The 26,979-nt window shown below is 47.2% G+C and overlaps 1 protein-coding gene across 1 annotated transcript in view; it reads right to left on the bottom strand.

Moving 5' to 3' along the window:
• Positions 1–26,979, bottom strand: part of Gabbr2 (gamma-aminobutyric acid (GABA) B receptor, 2) — a 369,184-nt gene that overhangs the window by 157,828 nt on the left and 184,377 nt on the right. Inside the window, exons 5-6 of the mRNA XM_005382826.2 lie at positions 15,118–15,183; positions 8,653–8,853 (exon numbers count right to left, since the gene is read on the bottom strand). Coding sequence (XP_005382883.1) covers positions 8,653–8,853; positions 15,118–15,183 — 267 coding nt within the window. The remainder of the gene's footprint in view (positions 1–8,652; positions 8,854–15,117; positions 15,184–26,979) is intronic.

Genomic DNA, 26,979 nt, shown 5'->3' with positions numbered 1-26,979 from the left:
ATATATGATAGTTAAGATAGTTAAGTTAAATTTTATCATTAATTTCTCTTAGTTCATTGAAAAGAAAGATTTGTGCTAATGCTGTCTGGACAGTTACATGCCTGTATCTTGTGCTGTGAGTAACTAATTTGAGGATAACAATACACAATGTATTAACCATTGTTACTGTGCTATTATCTTGTTTTGAAATTTTCTTTTACTTTTTTTCTCTTTAAAATAAAATTTAAAAAAGAAAATGGAAAAGCAGAAGCAATATTATTAAAATGACCATACTTTCAAAACTGACATACAGATTTAATGCAATCCAAGTCAAAATACCAACAGTATTCTTCACAGAACTACAGAACATAATCCTAAAATTTATACGAAACCAAAAGAGATGCAGAATAGCAAAAGCAATCCTGGGCAATAAGAGCAAAGTAGGAGGTATCACGACCCTGGACTCAAGTTATACTACAAAGCTACAGTAATAAAAACAGCATGGTACTGGCACAGAAACAGCCATGTGGGTCAGTGGAACAGAACAGAGGACACAGAAATGATCCCAGGGCATACAACTATTTGATCTTTGACAAATGGATCAAAAACATACACTGGAGGAAAGATAGCCTCTTTAATAAGTGGTGCTGGTAAAACTGGCCATCTATATGCAGGTAATTGATTTTAGACCCATATCTGTCACCATGTACCAAACTAAAATCAAAATGAATCAATGATCTAAATTTTAAAACAGTAACAATCTGATAGAAAATAAAAGAGGTAAAACTCTTGAAGACATAGCCATAGGCATGGACTTTCTGAAGAGAACCTCTGCCAAACAAGAAATAGCACCAAAAATCAATAAATGGGATCACATCAAATGAAAAGGCTTCTACACAGCAAAGGAAAACAACCAACAGTGTGAAGAGAACAACCAACAGAATGGGAAAAATATTTTCCAGCTATTCTTCAAGCAGAGGTCTAATATCTAAAATATATAAAAAGCTAAAAAAATTAGAGCCCCCAAACAATAGGCCAAATCAAGATGGGCAACTGAAATGAATAGAAACTTCTCAGAAGTACAAATGGCCAATAAATACATAAAAGAATGCTCAATATCTTTGGCCATTATAGCAATACAAATTAAAATAATACTGGAATTCTATCTTACTCCAGAAAGAATGGCTATCATCAAGAAACCAAATAATAACAAATGCTGATGAGATCACAGGGAAAAAGGAACCCTTCCACATTGTTGGTGGGAATGGAAAGTAGTATATTTCCATATGGAAATCTGTATGGAAATTCTTAAAAAACCTAGAACTAGAAGTCCCATTTGACCCAGCTATTCTCCTTCTACGGTATCTTCCTGAAAGAGTTAAAGGCATCATATTACAGTGATACATGCATCCCATGTTTAGAGTGGCACAACTTGCAATAGCTAAGCCTTGGAAGCAAGCTATATGTTTATCAGTAGATGAATGGATAAAGAAAATGTATTTGTACACAATAGCGTACTACTTTGCCATAAAGAAAAATAAATCTGTCATTGTAGGAAAATGGATGTACCTTGAGATCACAATATTAAGTGAAATAAATCAGACAACAAGCTTAAGTATCACATGGTTTCTCTTATGTGAGAAACCCAAAATATAAATAAAGAGCAAAATAAAAGAGGGTAATAGGAAACAGGGAGACAGATCTTTCGCAAACAGGAAGGGGACCAAGAGTTGGAGGGAGCAAGAAGAGAGGGGAGAGGATGAAAAAAGAATTTAGATGTACACGTATCAACTCCCTCCAAGGACTGTAATCCTAAATACTGCAAATATGTACTAGCAAAAATTGAAAAAAGGATAAATTTCCATCATTGGTAAGAAAATGATACATCTTTTTTATTTTAAAGGAATAATAAAAAAGAACAATAGCAAAATGCCAACAACATAGACAAAAACAAAGCAAAGCAAAAACAATAAAAATGACACAGGGTTTCAGAACAAAATGATAGGAATTAACAGTGGTTGTTATATTACATAATGTTATCGTCAAGGAAGTTGCTCAGATTACCAGATGTAAGAATGCAAGATTGATCAAACCATTAAAGAGAAGAAAAAATAAAAACAACAAAAAAATTGGAAATGGTACAGAGTTTCACAAGGCAAGATGGTAGGAATTCACCAATGGTTGTTATATTGCATATTGTTGTCTTCAAATTAGTTGTTCAGATTACCAGACATAAGCATACAAAATTGGTCAAAAAGAAAAAAAATAGGCATTAACTGTTCCTTTCAATAACTCATCAGACCTCATCAGTACAGTTATCCCAGCTATCTATCTATATCTTTATATATCTTTTTCCTTTCTTCTTTCCTTCTTTTTGTCCTTTCCCTCATCTCAGTTGTTCCTTCCTTTGAGTAATTTCTTTCCCTTTCATAGTATCTATTGTACATTTTGGGTTTTATTTACTCCTTCATGTTCTTATACTAGGGAAGCAATACGATGTTGATGCATCTTGGACCATAATGCTATGTGAAATAAATCAGGTGCAGACAGTTAAAAATCACATGGTTGCTCTTCTGTGAGGAATTCAAAGTATGAACAATCTAAGAGCAAAATAAAGGATAATGGGAAACAGGGCAATAGAACTTGTGGAAATGGGAGGAGATCCGAGGATGGGTGAGACAGGAGGAAAGGGAGGGGAAGAGAAAGTAGAAGGATGGAGATGTGATATGCGTATGTACCAATTCCCCACAATGCATGTATTCATCAGGTATTGCAAACATATAATAATAAAATAAAAACATAATCAAAGGCATCCCAATCCCTTTTGCCACTTATCCCCTCACATGACTTGGGTCACAGACTCTATTTCACCATTCTCTGCCATCCACAGACTGCTCTCCTGATGAAGAAAGAGAGCTAACATTCACTGAGCCACTACTGTGGGTGTGGCACTTGGTAAAATGCTTCCTAGTATATTACCTGGTATAATACTTACAAATCTATGACAGAGATGCCCTTACCCCAATCTTACAGATGAGAAAAATACAGGAAAGGTGCAAGACTTGCTCCAAATCACTGTATTGCTCTTGGGTTCATCTGCCTATCATGTCAAATTGTCAGTGACTTAAATGAGTTTATTTCCTTCTTATGTAAAAGACTTTCAACAGTAGGCAGTGCAGAGCTGCTATGACAGCCACCTAGTGTAAACAGAGGCCTAGGCTCCTACCTTTATGTTCCACAACTTAGACTGAAGTTTCCTCTTCAAGATCACCTCATGATCCAAGATGGCTGCTAGAGCTTCAGAAATCTTACCTACCTTCCATCTATCATAAGACAAAGAAGAAAAAGGGACAGATTTCCCTTTAAAGGAACCTTTCTAGAAGTCCCATATTATATTCTGATTCATATGCCATTGGCCATAATTAGAATCCTGGCCATAGCATGGGAGGCTGGGAAATGTACATCATTTGTGTAGTGGCATGGCAACGTACTCAGTTAAAAATCAGAGTTGTGTAACTGAGGTGGAAGGCAGGAAGAGAGCTGTCTGAATGTTGGTGTAGATAACTAGCCATCTGCCTGAGTCACCTCGGAAGTGGTAATCAAGACTCAAATCTAGCCAGTGGTTCCTCTTCAGGCCACCAAGCCCTTCCTCCTGAGCCTGTGTCCCTCCCCAACTACCCACCTCTCCCGGAAGGAAGCATCAAAGACACAGGAACTACGTCAGTGCTATGAAGCCAGGTTCCCTGAATTTTTAGGGCACATGCCTTCTCCCTCACAAGCCCAGAACTGCCTAAAAACCCCAAGTCCTTAGTCATGGGACTCATGCTGCAGGTACAGATGGACAGCGTTTGCAGGTTCTGGTCCCCAGGCCGAGGGCTTGCCAGGTTTGTGTGTGCTCTGGTTCTACTGAGTTGGGAAAATGGTCACTGGTGGGCGTAGATGTTTCTAACTGGAAACATCTCAAACTCCTCCAGAGAATGAGCCTGAAACTTTGACGGGGGCTGGGCCATCACTGAGGTCCCCCCTGGACCCAGGATTCTGTGATAGCTCCCTCTGGTGCCGTGGCCCAGCTCTGTGTCCCAGTGGCACACAGAAACAGGGGCAGAGCGTCCTAACCGGAGAGCAGATTGCCACCGAGACACCAGGCTGGACTGTAAGTGTTCATGACAGGAACACATGAACAGGATTTTGAAAGATGAGGGCTGACACTTGAAGTCACCAGTGTCAACGGTTACTTTGCAGAAGTGGAGCAGTGTGGGGGAACCTCAGGGAGAAGGAGCAGGCACTGGGGTGAGTCCAGTGGCGCTTCCTTGAGGCTTGGAAGATGGGCTGTGGGTGTGCTGGGGGCAGCTGGAAGGTCCCCACTGTCCCATGCGGGACACTCCTTTGGGAAAGCTCTGATCCTGAGCTTCTGGAAGGAGCCATGGTCCTCTCACCACCCACTCCTGGTGCTGTGAGCAAGCCAGCACAGCCTGATGTCAGGGCCAGGCATCTAGAGGAGTGGACCTGGGGGAGTGTGCGCTGGAGGGGCCACTGGTCTGCCAGGATCCGTGACTCTGTCTACTAGAGAGTCCCCTCTATCCTGGGAGATTCCAGGTTTAGCACTATAGCCCACCCCCAAGCAGTGCCAAGACCTGCACTGATTTACACAGTCAGAGCTGGGCTGTGCGTGTCCCAGAGCCTGTTGGTCCAAACCTCCCACTTGTAGTAAAGGAAACAGATGCTGGGGGGCGGGGTATGGCTCAGAGGCCGCGGACTAATGGGTGTGACACAGGATGGAACCAGATCTCTTAATCCCCAGAGCCAGGGGGTTCTAACTGATAGGAGGGCATCACAGAAAGCTGGTCTGGAAGCCTCCCAAGCCCGTCACAGCCTGAGGGTGGACAGGGCATAGAGCTGGGACTTAGGCACCCTGGACTCGCCTCTGACCTGCCTGGTAAGCCAGTTAGACTTGGAGGACGGGCTGCCAACAAACTGCACTAACTGGAGAAACAGTTTAAAACAACAGAAACAACTCTTTCCCAGTCGTAGAGGCCAGAAGTCCAAGATCCAGGCATCAGCAGGGCTGGCTCCTTCTGGAGGCTCCAAGGGACCATCCCCAGGCTCGCCTGCTTCTGCTGCTGTCGGGTATGAGCCCTGGACACTCCTTGTCTTGTAGCCACATTGCTGCAGTCTCCGCCTCCACTTCACAAAGCTTCTGTGCTGTGTATCAAGTCTCCCTGTGTCTCTCTCACAAAGACAGTGTCACTGGGTTTAGGGCCCTCCCGGTTATTCAGAATCCCCTCTCTAGTCTCAAGTGAATGACATCTGAAAACAGTTTCTTTCTAAATAGTCACATTCACAGGACCCAGGACTGAGGATCTGCAGACATATTTTAAGGCCTGCTAGTACACCCATCATGAGGACCTTGGCTGTGTCCTTCCCCTCTGCCTTCTAGATGCCCTGCTTGGAAACACAAGGATGATAAACGCTCATTCACTTGCTGTGGTCTGCAAATGTTTGTCTTCATGGACACATGACTTCATGGGTTCAAGCCTATAGGGATCAACGCAGCAGCCAGTGCCACACTGACCGTGGTCCTGGGCCCCGTCCCTCAGGAGGGAGCGCGCAAAAAGCGCAAGCCCAGGGACAGGCTGGGAGTGGGAGGGGCTTGACAAAACAACCCGTGCAGGACTGGGACTACAGTGAGACAAACACAGCTCCTACTTCAGGTGCAGAATTTTAAGGGAAGGCAACACATAAACAAAAAAACCCCTCAGGAATCAGGAGAAAAATATTTTAATGCCATATTTTAAAAAAATCACAATGATTTTGCCACTGATTTTGGTTTTTAAGAAAGTACTGCATTAGCATATATTTTTTAAAAAGCTATGATGACTGAGGTTTTGGGGAGCCCCTAAACTTTGCCCTTAGTCCGCACTCCAGCTTTATAAGTTACACCTGGAAGGGCTGGGGCTGTTTAGTGTGTGAGAGACTCGCCTCTAAGCATATGATTACTGCTGCCAAACCTAGATGGAAGGGTCAGCAGGGCCTGAGTGCCAACGGCGTTCCCCTCTAACTTCTGTCACCTTGTCACTGCAGGATAATGTGAGAAATTACTGCTTCAAAAACTGTAGGGACCAGTGTCAGGGCTCCTTTACTTGTGGAGCCATCCTGACATCCCTGTTCTATCATGGGGCCCTGGAAATGGGTCATCCATAACTTGTGTCTAGATGTCCCCCCACAGCCTCATGCAGTCATAGGTGAGGTTTTTCAGAGGTGGCTGGATCTAGTATGTGCGGCTAGGACTGATTCATAGTGTGATGTTAGAATTGAGGCTTCTCCACCCTGGGCGTGAGTGCTACCTGCTCTAAGGGTGGGTAGCCTGGATAAGATATAGGGCATAGAAAGAGGGTCACTGCTTGTCTCTTGTCACTTGTCTCTTGCTGTCTTCTGCTGCCATGAACTGTTTCTCCTCTGCCATGCCCCTCTGCCGTGCTGCCCTGCCTTGGAACCATCCGATGATGGACTGAAAGCTCTGGTCTGTGAGCCAAATAAACCTTTGCTCCTTTAACTTAGGGTGCTGGGTATTTTATCTCAGCAATGAGAAAAGTAACAAAGACAACCACAAATGTGGGGTACAGTGAATGACCCCAAGGTGCTCCACACACAGGACAGCGATGGGGGAGAGGCCAGCCTCCTCACCAGCCCCGACTAAAAGTATTAAGGAATGAAACTAGTGATCTTGGTGACTTTGTTACAGTGTCAGAATGCTTCCTCCCAAAACCACTGTGAAAAATGTTCTTCCTGAGGAGCACCCTGTGTTCTGCTCCACCCTGTGTGGCCCCTGCCTGGGATAAAGGCCCTGTCCCAGTGGAAGGGTATTCTAGAAACTTCTCGGGGTGCTTCGGGGTTCCATCTCCATTTAGCTTTCTGTGGCTCATTGAAATCTTTCATCTTTCTCAGTCTGTCAGTTTAGTTATTATACTGTCTGCCTTTATGGATTTTTCTTTTAGTTTTTGTATTTTCCTCAAATTTTATACTATTTTTAGCTTAAAATATAGGGTACTCCTGGATCCAAGTTATTTTGAAACTGTGACACCATTAAAAATAACATTTACCCAAATAAAATGAGTCACTTCTGCTTATTATTTAACACCTCAAAAATTTTATGTATGCATTGATTTTGGTATGAAATTGGTTTTTTTTTCAGTATTTTCTAACCAGGTGCCAAGATGATCTAAGGAGTTGTTTACAAAATGTGTCCTAATGATTTGCCATTTTTTGACAAATCAATAAATTATTTGTGTAGAGTTGGCTCTCATCTGAGATTAAATAACGAATAAATGCGTGTGTATGTGTGTACTTTATCACGAAGTCTTTTCTTTAAATGAAATAGGGTACATGAGAACCCTGGGGCTTGGGCTGAGTGGAGAATTTAACTCCCTGAAGAGAGAAAAGAACCATACACCCGCTGGATGGTGTTCAGCTGGGGGTCAGAAGTGAGACCTGGATGTCACCACCTTCACCAGGACCATTGTCCCCTGAGTTCTGAATACCCATGTACTAGATGGAATGGTGCACTTGTGAAATGCTGTCACATGTCAATATTCACACACAGCCCTACAGGACAAACAGGTCGGGGGCTAGTGACACCATGGCAGGTGTGGAGGCTCTGAGGATGCATGCCCTGCTGGCTGTGAAAACACCAAGGTGTCAGTACCACACTGGCCACACCCTGCAATACGCCATTAATCCCCTGCCACCTAGCCCCTCGGACAGCGCAAAGGCCAGGAACTCAAGGTCCAGGTCATTTAGCTGCGAGGTGGCAGAACTGGGCTTTGGACCAGTCTGGCTGGCCAACAGCATGTTCCCCAAGGTCAGCTCGAGGGGCCTCCCCTCCCCTCCAGGACAGCATCATGCACGAGGCCGAGGCATCCCAGACACAGAGGTGACAGTCCTGGTCCGAGGATGACATTGCAGGTTCTCGGCAGAACCTCAAGGGCCCTGTGGTTGGTGGCACAGAAGTGAGGATCCCAGCTGTTACGGTTTGTGTCTAGATGGCCCTGTAAAGCCTCATGCATTCTAAGATGGTGCTTTTCCAAGGTAGCTGAATCTAGACTGTGTGATTGATTCCTAGTGCAATGCTGGGATTAAGGGTGGGTGATTGCTGGATCAGTCCACTGACTGGATTGACACCACCCCAATCCCAGCAGTCTGGATAAGATAAAAGGGGCAGAAAGAGGCTTGTTTCCCCCCTTTTTTGCTCTTGTTGCTTTTGCTGTCTTCTACCACCATGACCGTTGCCCCCTGCCAAGTGCCTCCTTCCTTGGAGCCAGCTGATGATGGACTGAAACCCCTACAAAGCATGAGCTAAACAAACCTTTTCTTCTTTAACTTTGGGTGTCAGGTATCTTGTCTCAGCAAGGAGAGAAAAGTAGCTAACACACCAGCTCTGCTTGAGCTCATCCTCATCTCATCTCATCCTCACGGCTGCCTACAGGGACACACAGCAGATGGCCAGCTGTCCCTATGTTACAGATTCCTGAGGCTCAGAGATGTCAAGTGATTTGCTCAGAGTCACACAGCAACTTCCAGGACAATGTCTGTCTGTGTATCTTTTGCCAACATTATCAGAAAAGGTGATCAGAGAGGTTGAGACTGGCGGCTAACACAGGCACACAAGACACCGACCTTTCCCGAGATGGTCTTAATCTGTTTGGAGCTCAGCGGCTCGAAGTCCACACCGATGTAGCCCTCCATGGCCGCCAGCAGGTTCTTCTGCAGGCAGTGGGAGGAGTTGGCCTCGGTGCGCACCTGCTCCCACCAGGAGGGCTCGTACCAGCCGGGGATGATCCACTGGTATTTGCTGCCAAACATGTTCTCCTCATAGGCCTGCAAGAGACGAAGGGCGCGGTGAGGGCGTGCGCTGTGCCCCGCAGGGCCAGGCTTCCTCCCCAGAGGACTTGCACCCTTCTCTGTCCCTGCTTTGTCTCCTCCTTCCCATCTCTCCGGGGACCTAAGGTAGCTTATGAACTACCTGTATAATAAAATATCAGTTCTGTAAAAATAAAAACCCAAGGGCCTGGGAAAATACAAATGCTCCTGTGGTTCCTGGGGTAGAGGGAACAATAAACAGCCAGGAGACCAAAGGAGTGAAACTCAGTGTACATAAATAAGCTGCATAGTTCACCACGAGCTTCCTGCAGGCCCAAGAGAGAAGGACAGCAGGATTATCAACATAGCTTTCGTTACCAATAAGGAGAAAACCTCCTAGCTCCTTGGGGAAATGCCAGGTTCTGTCAGTGGTGCAAATGTCTGGCAGTGACCAGAGCACACGTGGTGGGTGGAGGTGCCAGGGCCCCAGAAAGGCCGGACTCGGCTTAACCCAGAGCAGAGAAGCCCTGCAAGTGCCTCCCTAGAGACTCCTTGGCTGTCAAAGAACACAGTGGGGACAATTCATGGTCCCCGAGGGTGTCTCTTGGTGTGCAGCAGTGTCAGTGGTGTCCAGAGGGCACAGTGAGCAGCTGAGCAGGTGCTGTGTGGCTCAAGTGGCTCTGGCCCCTCACTGTGCCTGCAGGGCTGGAGCCCCACCTGCTTCCTCATGTTACAGAAAAGCTGCTGGGGTGCCCAAGATCATCCCATGTCCCAGGAGGTGACTACTCAAACTGCCTTTTGCTTGAGAAAGGCCACCTACAGTGTAAAGCTTCCTCTCTGAGGGTGGGTGAGAAGGTCCGTGCCTTCACTTAAGCTCAGACCCCATCTCTGTGGATTCTATCCACTGCTTCAGTGAAGGCAATGATGATTAGACATTGTTCAATAAAGGAGCCCTTCCTCTCTCTCAAGGCAGTGGCTACACTGCTGCTTCTCTAAGCTTCTCTCCCAATAGGGGACCATCACCTCCCTCATGCTAAATACTGTACTTCTCATAATGCAACCTCAGATTATAATCATTTTCCCAGTGACTACATTATAATGTTGCCCCAATCAAAACTGTGGAGAACACAGAGAATTCTCATATTTTGATTACTTGAACAAAATCTCCATTGAACAAAAGCAGGCAAGGGCTTGGATACTTAGAGTCTTGGCTCCTGGGCTACCCGGTAATGAGTGGGATTCAGTCCACAGGAACTTTTCTTTAAAAGAACAGTTAATGCCAGACCGTGAGCGAGGATGGGCAGTTTGGACAAAAGGAAAATCCCAGCGATCCCAGGCATTTAACCAGCGGCAGCTCCCACCTTTGCTCACGGGGGACCCTGCCTGTATTGAGCCTCTATTGAGGGCATGGCTGTGTATGTGTGTTATCTCATTCTCACAAAAATGTTGTGAGTTATGTGCTATACCTCTGTCTTCCACAGGAAGAACTTGGGCCCAGGGACTGAGGAATTTGCCTAAGCCCAGCTAGTAGGTCAAAAGAATGAGGCGAGACCCATTGCTGAAAGTAAAGCAAAACGCCGCGCGGGCAGCTTTCTCAGTCTCCGGGCTTCCTAGGAGGGAAGCCACTCGGGGGTGGGCAGGTCCAGAGCAAGGGCACAGAAGCCTCTGTTCAGAGGCAAAAGCAGGTTTCTGGACTCACTGAGGACTAGGACCGTGGGGGTGGGCGTAGAAACTGGCCCCGCCTCTGCGGCTGTCCCGCCTGCCGCTGCCCCGTGCCCTGTCCAAACCACGGGCGCCTACATGAACGGCAACACTTTGCACATTGGTCAATTTCAATGAGGTGAAACTTTGTCTAACATAACTTCTGACCTTCTTGAAGAAGAAAGAAACAAAGAAAGAAAGAAACAAAGAAAGAAAGAAACAAAGAAAGAAAGAAACAAAGAAAGAAAGAAAAGGGAACCAGCGGGGCAGGCCTAGGTGCTCTGCCACCCGCCAGTTGGGTCCCTGTTACGCAGCCCCTGAGCCCACTGTCCTAGCCTGGTTTAAGAGTTAAATGAGATAGTACCAGTTGCACCTGCACCACTATGTTCAGGGACATAGTAGCTGCTCCTCCTGCCCCTTCCTCCTCTAGGGGGCGCACAGTTCCACTCACATCACCACCACAGGCCCATGCGCAGCCAAGCCATTGGGCTAGAAGGCCCCAGTGCCAACTGTCCCCACACAGCTGTGCATGGAGTCCCAGATCTATGCTTATCCTTCTTTGTTCCTTCCTACCTGTAGGGCTAGGCTGTCACTGCTCACTGTCCTCAAGTCCCTCTCCTCACTCTGACTCTGCTGCTCTAAATCTGTGGTGCGCTGGGAAGCAGGGCGCCTGTCACACTGCTGTGTGGAGCAAAAGCCCACATATGCTGGGTGAATGAGTGACAGGCTCCCCAGGCCCTGGTGGATTGGACTCGGCCACATCATCCACTGAGGTGATGGTGGAGATGCTACTGAGCCTCCGTCCTGGGGTCCCTGGTGTGGAGGAGCTGGGATTGCTGTGCTAGGGGCTCTGTGCTGAGACCCCAGTCTGTGTCCTCTGCCAGCTAGAGGCTCCTGGAGGTGGGAGTCGTCTGCTGTCCCCAGCCCCCCAGTACAAGGCTTCTGTACAGCAGGCACCCTGCACACCAGTGTGCCTGGTGTGCAGAAGGGGCTCACCAAGTGGCCGTGTGCAGAGCCAGTGAATGCACTGCGCTTCCCCTTTCTTTGGTCACCCTGGTTTTCATTTTCCCCACCGGAGGCAGACAGATGTATCTGACCAAGGCCACCAGACAGGCCCTTCCTACAAACGGGCATCCTACGTTCACACTCTCCAGACCCATCAACTGCTTTGGTTCTCATGAACTGCAAACATGATGGGAATATTCAAACCAAAATCCAGTTTCCTCTTTTGATTAGGTTTCCTTTTGCCTCCTCCCTTCCCACACAAGAGTAAGGGTCCCAGCAAGAGGAGTGACGACTCTACACTGGCAAGGCGGGTAAAAGCTGGGCTAGGCTCCCCCTTTGGTGGCTTTACTTAAAAGTCACACCCCTACGAGGCCACCAGGGCAGGGATCACTGCTTCCACCTCAGAGCAGGCAGCTGGGACCGGAGATGTAAAGTGACCTGCTTAAGGACACACAGCTGGTAGCCCTGAAACTGGAAGGCAGCTCAGAGAGTTGGCAAATGGAGATCAGACCAACTGTGTGCCGGCGCCAACACGAGCATTTTGGCACAGGGCTATAAATAGGCCTGGCACGCGCTAGCGTCTGCCCTTCCATTGGGTGGCAGCTCCGATCTCAAGAGCACAGCAACACGCTGCATTTAGACAGCAAAGCCACGGTGGTCTCCATGCGGCCCGTGACAAGGACGGAAAGGAGCTCTCTGCTCTGAGCAGCCCCTCCCTCCATCACTGCCAGCCTCGGCCCAGGTGAAGACTGAGCGGACGCCCCTCAGGGCCTCTGTCCTAACCAGATGGGACTGTGTGTCCTTGGGAGCAAGTCCCAGCTGAGGGTCCCGCAGGAGGACTTGACCCTTGAATGACTGGTGAAGACACTGAAAGAAGCCTCCCCTCAGAGCGCCTGCTTCTAACGCAGCAGGGTGGCAGGGTGGGAGGAAGGGCCGATGGGAGGCGGGACAGAGTCCCGCACTGTGCAGAAGACAGTCAGCTAAACCACAGGCAAAAAGCCACCAGAAGCCACCTCAGCACACGGCTGAAAGTGAACTCATGGCCACGCAGGACACTGGCTTTGCTTGCATCAGAACGTGAGCTCCGCTGGCAGTTTTGCACACAGGAGATGCCGTGCCTCTGCCTGGTGTGGCGTCTTCACGGATCACTGTTATTAACTTATTTTTCCTGGACTTACTTGTCTTCCTCAGCTGCCTAACACCAGCCCCCACCAGACGCTGACTCCTTGCAAGGCCTGGGGATGTAGGGGGAGAAAGTTCAGTTTCTTCCTTAACATGTTCTCCAAATTCTGGTTCTGTTTTCCTCTGCAAAATGGGCCACTTCTGGACCCTCAGTGGTAAGGAGTAAGGTTTTAGGGGCTTGGGGGTAAAATCCTTAAATCTGCATTTTCTGTACATTCAGTTGCTCTTACGCTCCCCCTCAGCGTAAACTCCAGAAGGACCTCGTGCTGCCCTAATGACTCCCCAGGTGCTCGACGCACCGCAGAGCCCGTCAGTACCATGGCCAGCCCATGCCACCTCCACACACTTGAGACCCTTAAAACAGCCTGAGGGTTTGCGTACTCAGGCCCCAGGCAAAGGGTCCTCCCAATGCACTACCACGTCCATCTGGAAAGGTGGGGCCTGTTGACAGATGAGGCTCGGAGAGCACACACAACACGTCCAACTCAGTGCTGGGTAGCGGAGCAGGGAGTCGGTCTGGAGCCAGCTGGCTCCTGAGTGCTGAGGTCACCCAGGGCCTCTGGAAACCAGCTTGGCCATGGCTGTTCCTGTCCCTTTCAGCCCCTGCACGTCTTCTGGAGGGAGGTACCAAGGGCAAGGTGGGACACCCCAGGCCGAGTCTCCAGCAGAGAGCAGAGGGACACTCTGCCCCGGTGTGCATCTGAAGCCTGAGGTCACCTTGGTCCCCTGGTGGCTATACTCACACTGGTGACCTTAGTCAGAAGAATGTGTGAGAAAAGGGGGGATCAACTGAGACCCCATTCCCCAGCTATGCCTTCACCACCTTGAAGGTAGGAAGCTCAACTTGTTCTAAAATAACTTCAATTAGAACTATTAGCGTTCACCTTGGATTTAATCAAATGTTCCAGCCTATTCTAGTTTTTCATACCCTCGCTCAGCCATCTGACATAGTTCATGACTTCTACAATTTCTATAAGGTGGCTGTGGTGGATTAACTAATTGCCAGCTTGTAACACACAGCTGAACTGAATCAGCGTGGTTCTGGGTGTGGATTGTTGCCAACAGCATCCTTTCTCCAAAAAGGAGAACTGGAGGGGAAGAAGGTACACTATTAATTCTCCTGGAGAAGTGTGTTATGCTGGTTTTCCTGATAGGAACTCAGCCTTTTTCATCATTGGAGCAGCTCAGGACCTCGCTATTGCTGAAGATGGCTTTGGTTCTTTTCGAGGGAGCTCTGGTCCTTACTTTGAGCATTGCTTCCTGGCTCCAGTGTAGATCCCTCAGCCTGCTGGCACAGATCCTTCATCCTGCTGGAGCAGACTTTCTACATTCCCCCACTGACCTTTGGGTCTTCCCAATGCAGATCCCTGATACAGACTTGCATGAGACATTGCTGTCTCTAGGCCTCCAGCTGGACTCATGTAGGACATTGTCATGGGATCCAGGGCCTCAGCTGGACTCTTTAGGTCTCTAGTGTGTGTGAAGATCTCTGGCACTGTTCTGCATTTGACTCTTTAGGAGAATATTATAAAATAATCCTGTAAATTATGTGTCCTGGATTAAATCTATTCCCTTGCAAACTCTGACTACAGTGGTGGCTATTTATAGCCTCATCCGAGTTACTGACACAAAGGTGGAAGTGAACAGAGATCCATGGTCCATCCCTAGAGACTACACCCAGAATAAAGTCAGTGTAAGAGGAGGTTTTTGGGCAGACAATGCCTCACATAACTGGGCTCTCATTCTGTTGGTTGTCCTCCTGACCCGGGTGGGGGAGGGGAGATAGAGCATCAGAATGTTAACAGACGTCATTGCTAGGTCAGTGCTGTTACTCTATTGCCAAGTTAGAAGATCATGGAGAAAAGCTCAGTGTTTAGATTAGATTGGGAATTGGGTGACCAGGACCGAGCCTTGGCTTGGCCACCACACGACTGAGGTAAACCCCTTTGCCTCTCTGGGCCTCTATTTCCTGACCTATGAAATGAGATCATCATAGTTGCCTCCCAGAGTTGTCCTAAAGATTAAATGAGAAACAAAAATGTACTTTGTCACTTGTCATGCACTAGATAATTGTAAAGGATGAAGGGTTAGATAATGAAGATTTAATAGTTCCTCCTAAATTTCAAGCTCTGCCTCCTGCCACCGTGAGAGGAAGGCTAGTGTCTGTGCCTGCAAACTATGGGGCTGAGCACACGTAGCAGTGGCTACCAGCACTTCACCAGTGGCCACTGTGGGCTTGGAAATGAGTTCTGGCTCCCCTAGGGTAGCTTCTTGAACAAAGGGAGCAAGGAGCAGAAGGCTCGGTCCCCAGAAACCCAGGCTTCAGGTGTGGTGGGACCAGGCAGGGAAAAGCTTGGTGAATCACAGACACGAACAACACCCCGTGTTACTTACACAACAGAACACTTTTGCCGCCATGTTCTGGTCAAACTGGCCAAGGATGATCCTCACATCATTCCCCTGTGGACAGAAGGACACACAGTGAAGGTGGGTGACGTCACACATTCCCTGGCACTCAAGGCCAGGGGAAAAGAACACTCCTGGGCCCGTCTTCCAGCCACGGGCTCCCCCAGCTTGGGTGCACAGCGCCTCACCCTGTCTAGCCACTCTACTTCTCCAAGGGCTGCCCTGGCTCCCACAGCTGTCCCCCCTGGTCTGGGGGTTGGGAAGGCCGGGGCAGGGCTGTACCAGCTGGAGGCTGTAGCGGGAGGACCCTGGAATCACCACTGATGCTCTCCAGCCGGGACAGGCAAACCTCAATGGCCACTGAGATGTCATCTAATCTTTACTTTCCATACAGGGAAAGTGAGGCCAGGAAAGGAAAGGCCCTTCCAAGGGAGCTGACAGCAGAGACAAGGCCCCATCCATCCTCCCCCAGTGTTCTAGACTTTTCTATCTTCTGGATATTCAGAGTCTACAGAGCTTCCCATGTAAGAGTCCCTTCAAGCTTTGTCCAAATCTCAGCTCCACCAAGCCTCAGGTGGTCTTGGTGCCTCCTTTTCCCACCTCAGCCTCAATCTCCTCAACTGAAAGGTGGGATAAGAGTGGTATCTGCTTTATGGAATGCTGGGAGGACTCTGAGAAGATGCTTGTGAAGTGCTTAACACAGTGCCTGGCACACAGTAAATGGCTAGTAAGAGCTAGCCAGACTTTAGTATTTTATAACTTCCCCTGGCCTAATTCTAAGGAAAATTTATGATTGAAAGCTCTATAAATGGGATTATGTTCATTAGCTCAGTGTGGTTAATAGGTGAATACTGTACAACAGCCCCTGTAACTCTTTCATTCAGTCAACAAACATTTACTAAACATTTACCTGAGGCTCCCTCCCAGGGCAGATAATGGGCCCCGGTTGTCTTCTAGAGGACTGGGATACAGTGTGTTCCATAGAGAAGAACAGGCCACAACAGGACACACTGAGCAGCCACCACGAGGCCAGCTGGGACCTGACCCACACCTGCTCCTACACAGCGGCCTCCTGGCCTCCAAAGTGAGGTCCAGCCTCAGAGGAGGCACTCCCTTCCTGCTGTTCTTCATCCCCTTTAGCAGACCTCAGGCCCTTTGATGCATGAAGAGGAGAAACATGCTTTTAAAGATCAGTTTTTAGCATCTTTCAAAATTGGAAAGTGCTGACTGGGAGGCCATTTTACTCATCATGTACTTTAGCAGAATAAAAAAGGCTGCATTCTAAAATCATCCTCCGTTAGCAAGCAAGAAAGAAAAGAAGAGGAAAAAACTTGCTCTGAAAGGACTTTAAAGGATCGTTAAGAGAGCAGTTGAAGGAAAGCAAGCCTTTGTCCTCACCACGTCTGCAATGCTATAAAAAGTTCTGAGCTGCTTCCGTTCCATGGACAGGCTCCCAGGCACTCTCCAGGGTCCTTCTGCTTATTGGCTGAAATCTTTTATCATGGCTTGCTGCTAACATTATCTATCCATTTTTCCATCTATCTGTCCATCCATCCACCCATCTATCTACCCACCCACCCATTCACCCTTCCATCCATCCATCCATCCATCCATCCATCCATCCATCCATCCATCCATCCATCCCTCCCTCCTACCAGGTATCCCACTGGTTTCCATGACATCCCATTGGCTTCCCTCACAACTGCCTAGTCACACCTGCTCAGATACCTCCACATCAACTCCTGATCTTTCTGTCCCTCCTTAGATGCTGCTGCCATGCTCTTAGTTCTTTGTTCTCATTATGCTCTGGGTAGCCCCATTCATGACGTGGCCACAGTTGCTGTGTGTGTGCTGTGGATTGTCAAACTTCTCTCCCCAGCCCAGATCTGCCTCCAGTTGCCCACTGGACACATAATGGGGTTCTCCCAGCATTGCCAGGACAACAGACGCCAAGTTGTACTCATCACCCTTCCCAGAAAGCCCCTCCTCCTCCTGCTTTCAGGCTCTAGGAGTGGTACCACCAGCTTCCCACTCACCCACCTGGAAACTTGGGAGTCTTCTTAGATTCACTCCTCTTCCTCACTTCCCACATCCAAGCTCTATCCAGAGCCTGTTGCTTCCATCTGCTCGCTGGCTCTCAAGTCAGCCCCATTGCTCCAGCCCCACTGTTCTGGCTTTAGCCACCATCCTTCTTTGGAGAATAGCTGGATCTCCACCTCGAATTCTCCCCATGCACCTTGGCCTCCATAGAGTGGATGAAAGGGCCACACGAAGGTCCAGATCTGACAGTGGGAAATCCTTCCATCCTCTGAGGGAAATCCTTTGAGCTCCTGAGGCTCAAAGATCAAATTCTGAGCTCTCTAGTAGAACATCTGAGATTGTTTACTAACTGCTTCCTGCTCACTTCTCCATCACATTTCTCACTCCTCTGTGGCAGTAAGGATATGTTTCTCAAAACATGCCTACAATTCATTCATTCATGCATGCATTGCATGCATTCATTCATAGTCCCACTTTGTGCCTTTCTGAAAGCTCATCCATCCAGAGCACGCTTCTCTTTGAACTGTTGGTCTTCACAACTGCTACCCACCTCTCCTGCCCCAGCTCAGCCCTCTACTCTGAGAAGCCAGCTCTCTGTCCTACTGTGCTTGATGGCCATTTGCTCCTCTATGAGCCTGCAGCACCCTGAAGTCCTCTATTCTGACACAAGTCCACTTATTTTTCTGTCCCCCCTTCCCAGTACTGAAGGTAATATGTTTCTTCTGCATGAACCCAGCTCCCAGCACAGGGTACAACACAGGATGCGGTGACCGGACACTGTACTAAGCATGAGCACCACACTGGCTGCTCAGCAGCCACAGGTGTTGCCATCACTGCGACGATCGCATTTCCTGCTAGTCCTAGGGCTTGGCACCCTTTGGGTTCACCATGTCCATTTCTCAGATAGGCCAAAGGACCTGATCTTCATGGCTGACCCTGAAGCTGCAGTGAGGGGCACTGCTGACAGCTCACCCTCTTCTTTGGGAAGTGCCCTTGGCTTCATGGGGTGTCTGCGCCCCAGAGACCCCTGTGAGGCCAAATGAAATTGATTCTCAATCAAGGTAGTACTGGTGGTCAGGCTGGGTTTCGTCCTGCTTTAACCTGCTGCCCTCCCTTCTCCTGTGATCTCCTCCTCCACAGATCACTTCCACAAGACCCCCAGGCTTTTCTTCCAGGGACTTAACCTAAGATACCTGGCCACATAAGTAGGAAGTGATGGTACCAAGCCTGACTTGAGGTTACCTAAAGCCTCAGGCCTTGACCCCTCCCTCCGCCTACTTCTCCCAGGCTGAGGAAGCAAACCCCACCAGTCCTGAGCTGCCTGGGCTCAGCCTCCAATCTCCAGCATCAACTCATGGTGAAAAGTCATGCAGTTTTCAAGCAAAAGGATGTGAGTGGCACATGCAATCCTGGGTCACTGAAACAGCTGTTGTGTATTTCCAAGAGCAGGATGTTAGGAGATAAGAAGGACCAGCCTGTCCCACCGACCTCTGCTACAGGAATGCCAGGTCCTACAAAGAAGGTCAACATTGTCCCTGACACTGACTCCTGGGTTGCCTGGAGTTTCCTACCACCCATACACCTGTCTCAGCCCACACTCGTGCATCCTGGTTTCTCAGGGACCTCGCTGCCTCACAGACCCACTCTCCATACCCCACTGAGCTGCTGAAAACCACACCAAACTATGTATGAGACTGTAGAGAGGGGATGAGGTGCTCTGGGCCTGAAGGCAGCCGAGCCTCTAGAGTCTGGTGTGATGTGGACTGGAAGGTGGCCTGACCCCCCAGGCACAGGGGCTGGTTCAGGTGTCCGAAGCTGGGCCAGGCCTCCCCATGCTGCACCTGTGAATCTGAGGTAGACTGGAGGGTTTGCCTAGAATGTTCTCCAAAGTTCTGGCTCTGGCAGACTGGTTCCACCCAGAATGAATACTTTCCCTTATTTAACAAAAATTAGTCTTCTTAGACATTTCCCTCCCCACCACCAGAAGCATCCCTAAAGGCACAGAAGCCAGAAACATGTACTCACGCTCCAGGAAGGGCGTGAAGAAGGAGTAGCCCACAGCAGCCCACTGGCAAAGCATGGCATTTCTTTAAAGTTTATTATTGTATCTTGAACATTCATGTATATTTAGCTTTCCAATAATATATCTGTCTTAAGATAAAAATAATACTTTTTCTTCTCCATGTCTCTGAGCAAAGCTGGCCCACTGGGACAAGGCGCCATGTTTATTCTGCGGCTTTGTGTCCCCTCAGGCTGCCTGTGTGAGCCTGTTCTCGGGGACCAGCAGGGGCTCCTGGCCTGGTGTGGGTGGAGGTGGGGTGGCAACTGCCAGCAGGACTCTCTTCTCTGGTTGTGGGAAAGGGGGACAATTTTTACCTGGATTTTTTTCTGGCTATTGGTGGTGAGAAAGGTACAGTTCTCACTAGGACTCTCCCAGGATGCAAAGGTGATGTCTGTCCACTCAAGGCCTATTTTTGTCATCTTCCTGTGATAGGTAGAATGATGGCTTCCCACTGTGTCTACATCCTAATCCCCAGAACGACTGAGTGGTGTTATACAGCAGGAGTTGGGAAGGGTAACCCGGGTTTGGGCACAATTAAGGGAGTGGATCTCAAAATAGGGAGGTTTTCTTGGATTCTCCAAGTGCGCACAAGGTAATCACAAGGCTCCTTAAAAGTGGAAGAGTCAGAGACAGAGTGACACAATGTGAGAAGGACTCTATTGAGCACTGGTGGGTTAGAAGACAGAGCAAGGGGCCCCTAGCAAGGAGCATAGGCCGCCTCCAGAAGCTGGAGTGGGTGGGAGGATGGATCTGTCCCAGAGCTTCCAGAAGGAACCAGCTCACTGCTGTCTCAGTTTTAGCCTGCTGAGACTGTGGGCCTCCTTCTGGGCTCCAGGACAGCGAGGCCCCTCTGTGTTGTTCACACTCATCAGATTTGTTACAGCAGCCACAGGACACAAAGGCACTTCCCTCTCTGACGGGTCCTGACCTGGACTGATTCTGCTCCCCTTGCCTCTCTCTTGGGTCCCAGCACCCCTTCTGTCCCAGGGGGCTTTTCTGGTCAAAGTTCTTCCCTCACTGTGCCACTTCAGGCATGAGCAGGCTCACTCATATTGGTGGAGAACAGAGCTATTTTTGTGAATCACTCAAAAAGCAAGCTCAGGAGCTTCTGGGTGGCGGAGACAGCTCCTTCTTGTCCCTTTTCTTTTAAGAGCAGAAAGTCTAGCTCTGTTATGGGGTCTCGTGATGCCTTACTGGAGCTCAAACAATGCATAGATGATAAAAACAAACATAAGAGTTTTCTGTTTAGCCCAGGTCGCTGTCAGTCAGTCTACAGCTAGACTGCTGGGCAGTGATTTCAGCCCACTCACTTTTCAGCGGCTTATCCCTGGGCAAGTTAGTAAACCTCCCCAAGGTTCAGCTTCTCTGCCTCTAAAATGGCAACGGTAATAACTGCTACCTTTAGAGCAGGTGGTAGCAAATATTTTCTATAAAAGACCAAGTAGTAAATAATTTTTGTTTCAGAAGCCAGAGAGCCTCTGTTGCAATTACTCAATTCTGCTACTGTAGCACTAAAGCAGCCCCAAACAACATGGTAAATAAATGTGTTGTAATAAAACTTTATTTATAAAATCAGAGGTGGGTAGATTTGACCCATGGGCTGTAGTATGCAGACCACTATTATAGAGTCATTGTGAGGATTAAATGAATTAATAAATCTTTGGGCACAAAGCAAATGCTAAAGTATGTCGTTTGCTGGTGTGGAAGCAGAGGCGTGAGGTGAGGGCAGAACAGGCTGTGAGAAAGAGAAGACACTGCACATTCACAGCATGACTGCAGGGAGAGGCCCTCACTCCTCTGGGAAATTCGTCTGCAAAATGTGGGTTCTGTGAGTCCAGAGAGCCTATACGTATTGCTCACAATTTCCCAGCTCTGCTTTATGGCCTGAAGTGTGGGTTTTATTAGGCCCTTTGATATTCTTGTAATGTTCACTTAAAGATAAGAAGTTCTATGGCTTTTTTCTCCCTTACATTCATTCCATCATTTTATGATTCTGTGTTTTCTTTATTCCACTGTTTCTCAAATTTCCAATATAATCTCAACCACCCCCGAGAGCCCAGTGCTCTGCATATGGGGCCATCACACAGCCTGGCTTATTGAATGTTCCAGTGGGCTTTCCATGGAGCAAGACATTGAGGCAGGGATAGAAACTGAACCCAGTGTCTGCTTGACTCAAATTTCTAGTGTGAGGTTCTGTTTGGGATGATAACAAAGTTATGGGAGTGGATCGTGGGAAGTCTGCATGACACTATGAATACAGTTAATGCTACTAAATCGAATGATTAAAAATGGTAAATTTTGTCTTATGCATTTTACTACAATAAAAATGGTAAAAACTAGAATAGTACTTTTTTTTTTTCCAGTACCCGGAATCGAACTCACGACGTTGCACTTGCCAGGCAGGTGCTACTGTGCCCCTGAACTAAATCCCCAGCCCCTACTTTCTATGCTTTCTGAGTTTGGAGCAAAGTGAACACAAAACAAAGAGGAGAGCAGGTAAATGACTCTTACAAAAGCAGGAGGGCATGGTGGCCACAGCTGGGAGGAGGCAGATGGGAGGGCTTCTACAATGTCTGCCACAGCTTCTTGACATGCACGGTGTCCTTGTCATCATTAAAGCACTCATTTGATGAGTGCACGTTTTGAATCTGTGTTTTATTTTACAGGTTTTGGATTTTTTTTTAATGAAGTTCTTATTTTTTCTGTGAAAGTCTTTGGCCTCCACACTTCTAGACTGAATTAGGACAACTGCCATTCACACCTCCGTTCCAGAAGGTAGGAGCTTTGGGTGTCCATAGTTGACATAATACACTCACCAACTCCACCGAAGCATGACTTAGGAGCTGGGGGCCTCTGGCAGAGAGGAAGCAACTGACGTGGACAGAGAGGGAAGACTGCAGTCAGAGCTTCCCACAAGCCCAGTGCTGGCCTCTGCATGGGGGTTTCCAAGCTGCCCTGACTGCAGACATTCCTGCCCCTTGTGCAGGACAAGCCTTGAATAAACTTGGAAGACCTCTGGTATTCATTGCAGAGAGATGGTACTGTTTCCTTATTTTCTGGATATAATCTTTGATAGGTTCCTGCCAAATCAGTCTTATTAAGTTCATTATTCAGTTCTCTGTTCTTATTTTCGCCTAGGCGATCTGTCCAAGACTGAGACAGGAATGTTATGTCTCCCAACACCATTGTGATTCTGCCAATTCCCTTTTGTATTTCCAACAGGCTTTTCTTTATTTATTTCAGCGAGATGTAATTTAGAGCAATAATAGTCCATCAGCCTGTTATTCTCACAGTGATTTGTACACTTATGTATAGAAAATGATTTCGTAATTCTGTTGACTGCCTGTACCCTGAGTTCTCTGTGGTTTGATATGGATACTAGGATTTTTTCTGCACCGTGGTTGCTTAGTAGACCTCTGCTCTATCTTTTACCTTTAACCTTCCTGTATCACCTCATCTGTTGCAAATAGTTTTTCAAAACACAATCTGAAGGTCCTTATCTTTTAATAGTGAGTTTGACCCATTTGAATTTATAATCAAAATCATTATATTTTGTTTATAATGATCTGGTTGGAGCTGCCTGGTTTTCACGCTTGTTTTGCCTTTTTTTTTTGGCACATGGGCTAGATTCTTATTTGCTCTAATATTCCATGTTTCAGCAGCTTCAAGTTCTGTTTGCTTAATAGAATATGTACCATTAAGTTATTCAATGAATCTTTAGCTTCTGTTTCTCCAATTATGAAACTAATGAGCAAAATGCCCTCTTTTGTGTCCCTCTCCTAGTTTAGACCAGGAGTTTAGCACCCATTATTTTAAATTTACCTGTTCTGGGAATGGAATGTGTATTTTTATATCTCAATTACCGTTATTATAATCTCTATTTTTACATTACATGTAAAGTTACATGTAGTTTGCATTGGTTAACACTTTTATAACAATTATTTAGACTTAGCTCTCCTTCCACCAGTTCTGTGGTCCCTTCTTGGCCATTTCTACCACGACCTTGGCTATAATGGGCACCATTGCTCTCACTGGCTGACATCAGCCTTCAGCAGGGCACCTGGCTGGTATGCGGTGTGAGCCTTACATATTGTAGAATGTCTCCCAGGTGATCCATTGTCTCTGGGATTTAATGCTGCAAGAAGCAAGAGGGGAACCTGGCTTCTGTGCCTTTGTGGAAACTTTGTTTTTTCCTGGCCTAGATATTTGTAAGATTTCCCATTACAGTTTGTGTGCCAAAATATTTACCAAAATGTGTCCGATTATGACTTTCTTCACCAATTCTGCTAGAATGCATATAGGCCGGCTAGTTTGTACATAGCCCTCACATTTCTGTATAACTTTTGTATCATTTTTACTGATTTGGCAGATGGGTATCAAAGTTTGTGTTCATTCTGCATTATGGATTTTGTAGTTCAAAAATGGTTAAATATTGCCAACTTCATATAATTCAATCTACATGGTCTGTCTTTAGCCCACTTAAATTTGTTTCCTATTTTTTAAAAGTAATCTTATCTGAGAATAGTTTTAGACTTACAGAAAAATTGTGATGATAGTACAGAGTAGTAGCGAACCTATGGCAGGCAGAGAGGGCTATTGGCTAGTACTGAAAGCTCTAAAACATTTGCCATCACTACTATAGAGCAGTCTCACAGTACCTCACCCACTATCTCTTACTATCAACGTGGTATGCTGGTGTGGGGCATTAGTGACGATCAATGAACCAACTTCGATACACCATTGTTAGCAAAAGCCCATCATTTATTCAAATTTCCCAATTTCCTTAGTTTTTTCTCTGTAATGTCCTTTTCTAACTCCTCAGTCCCACCTAGGAGATCACATTAGATTTAGTTGTTTTGGGTCTTTGGGCTCCTTCTAGCTCAAACATTCTTTGTTTTTTAACAGCCTAGGTCATATTGAGGAGTATGTGTCTGAAATTTTGCAGACTGGCCTTCAAGTGGAATTTGGCTAGTGTTTTTGTCATCACTAGACTGGGACTGTGGGTTTGGGGGAGGTTTGAGTGCCATTTCAACATGTCATATCAAGGGTGCTGCCAATGCTGATTATTGCTGATGTTGACCTTGATAGTCTGGCGGACGCAGTGTTTGTCAGGCTTCTCCACTGTCAAATATCCTCCCTTTCATACTGTGCGTTTTGTAAGGAAGTAATTTAAGAAGTGGGTACTTAGATTTGATTCCTTGGGGCACAAAGGATCTATATAAGTTACTTGGGCTGGGGATTTAGCTCAGCGGCAAAAGCGCCTGCCTGGCAAGCGCAAGGTCGTGAGTTTGGTTCCTGGTACTGGAGAAAAACAAAACAAAAAAAAAAGTGCATTCTGCTCTTTATATAAGTTACTTGGAATTCTACTGCATGATTTGTCTATTCTCTCCCATTTAAGCATGGAATTGAGAGAATATTTGTTTCATACTTTGGGTTATGTTCCAGTGCTACTTTTATTGCATTTATTTGGAGACAAAGTCTTGCTCTGTAGTCCAAGCTGGCCTTGAATTCACAATCCTCCTGCCTCAGCCTCATAAGTGCAGGGATTATAGATGTGAGTGATCACATCTGGTTTTCCAACACTGCTTTCCATTTTATTGCTCAAATATTCCAGCTTTGGCCATTGGACACTCTTTAGTTGGCTGCTGTGCCCCCTTGAGCCACCCTTACCAGTGTGTGGTGTGATGGTTAACCTGGGCACTTTCTTACTTTCCGACACTACCAGATGCTCAAGAATCTTCTTGCGTATTTCCAGCACCATAGAACCAGCCCTTTCTCCAGCTGGCCCTTCTTCCTCTGATTGGAAAACAGTGTCAGGAGTCAAACTCTTGTTGCTACTGGGGAAACTATTTTGATAGTTTGATCTTGATCCTGTTTTGTGTGTCCTAGTTTCTTCTTAGGATCACCCTTTTCCTGTATCCATTACTATTACCTTTTCTTCTACTGGATTGATCTCTTTGGCCATTTCCTCTGAATTTAGAGAAAACATCTCGAGTTTGTTCTCTAACTTATTGATTTTTATTTTCCTTGGCATGAACTCTGCCTCCAATGCAGATTCCTGTTCTGCTATCTGATATTTAGTTTTCTTCCTTGTCCTCTGTACCTCCTTCTCCATATTAACCCGTAATAAAGCAGAAACTTTCTTTTATTCTGCACTTTCCAGAACTTTCCACCCTTTCTTTCCTGAGTATTTTGTCCATGTGTCTCTATTGTTTTGTCTGTCTGGACTCTGTACTTCTTTAGTGCACATACCACAGAATATTGAGCAAATTAAATTTGGTTTCAGGTGAGAGGAAAGAAACAGTGACCCACACAGGCAGAAATTTTGCTTTTTGGAGCTATATTCTAATGGGAGGGAACAGACACTAAAGCAATGCAGTAAAGTGGATAGTATGTCACACATTGTAATAGCAGTGAATTATGTTCCCCCCAAAGACATGTTAATTCCTAGCCCCCAAAACCTCAGAATGTGCCCTTATTTGAAAACAAGGTTGTTACAGAGGTAATTAGTTAGGGTGAGGCCATATTGGAATAGGGTGGGCTCTTAATCCACCCGCTGGACTAGTGTGCTCAAAAGAATGATGTGAAGAGAAGGAGGGAAAGGTCCTCAGAGGCAGGTACTTATGTTATGCAGCCAAGGGCTGCCAGGGCCTGTGGTGATACCAGAGGCCAAGAGAAAGGCATGGAATAGCCTAGGGCCCTCAGAAGGGGATGGTCATGCCCACACCTTGATCTTGATTTACTCTGGGACAGAATAAATTTTTATTGCCTTAAGCCACTTAGCTTGCGGCCCTTCATTACAACAGCCCCAGGAAAAGAATGCAGATGTCAATCCAAGAATGGAAAAAATTAGCAGAAAGGGAGAAGTGGGAATTTGAGGAGCAAGGATTTTAATTTTAAATAAAGCATCAGAGGAGGCCTCTGAGAGAAGGGAACGACTCAGAAAAGATTCCAAAGAGTGCAAAAAGGAGCCAGGTGAGTATGCGAGGGAAGAGTCTTCGTGTGGGGAAAGCCTTGGCCACAGACAGCACGTCTGTCCCCAGCCCTGCCCTCTGCCCTGGGCCGCAGCGTGTTGAAATCTTTTCTCAGGATCTCCCAAGCTGTGGGGCCAGCTGAGCGGTGGCATCACCCAGATCCAGTTTGAATTCTAGCCTGCCATTTCTCACTGGCTGCCTTGGAGTGGTTCCTTCACCACCGTGACCCTCAATTTCCACCTATGAGATGGATATACAAAAAACCCCTCCATGGGAAGGCTTTGGAAAGGATGGAATGAGGGAGTAAAGGTCAGGGTGTCACTCCAGACCTGACCCTGGTCCAATGCCAGTGATTTTGGTCATTATTTTCATCCTCGTTAATGGTCCTCCTACTTTGGTTCAGCAGGTTGGGCAATGAATAGAGAATCTGGTTCATTCTCATTTTCATGCAGCCTTTCAAGTAGTATCTCTGCTTCATGTACAAATGCTCTTTAAACTTGAAAGCCCTCAGAACTCTGCTTGGCCTTGGAGACCAGGCACTATTTCAAGTGCGCACCCTGGGGAGACACCCTGCGTGTGGCAGGAGAATGTCAACACAGCACCAGTCTCACCTCAGCTTGGCCACCCACCCCTGAGTCCTCCAGGCCCCACATTGCCAGGCTCCCTCACAGCGGACAGCTGTGGCACCACAGCGGAAGAGCTTGGGTGGAACCAGTGCCTGCTACCTGGACGACAACAGGCTTCCTCTGGCTGCTGCTTCCTCATCTGCAGAGT

Source organism: Chinchilla lanigera, unplaced genomic scaffold (assembly GCF_000276665.1).
Source record: "Chinchilla lanigera isolate Chin_1 unplaced genomic scaffold, ChiLan1.0 scaffold00018, whole genome shotgun sequence".
Lineage (NCBI taxonomy): Eukaryota > Metazoa > Chordata > Mammalia > Rodentia > Chinchillidae > Chinchilla > Chinchilla lanigera.
The sequence above is the reverse complement of the archived record's forward strand: the minus strand, read 5'-3'. Positions and strand labels throughout refer to the sequence as shown.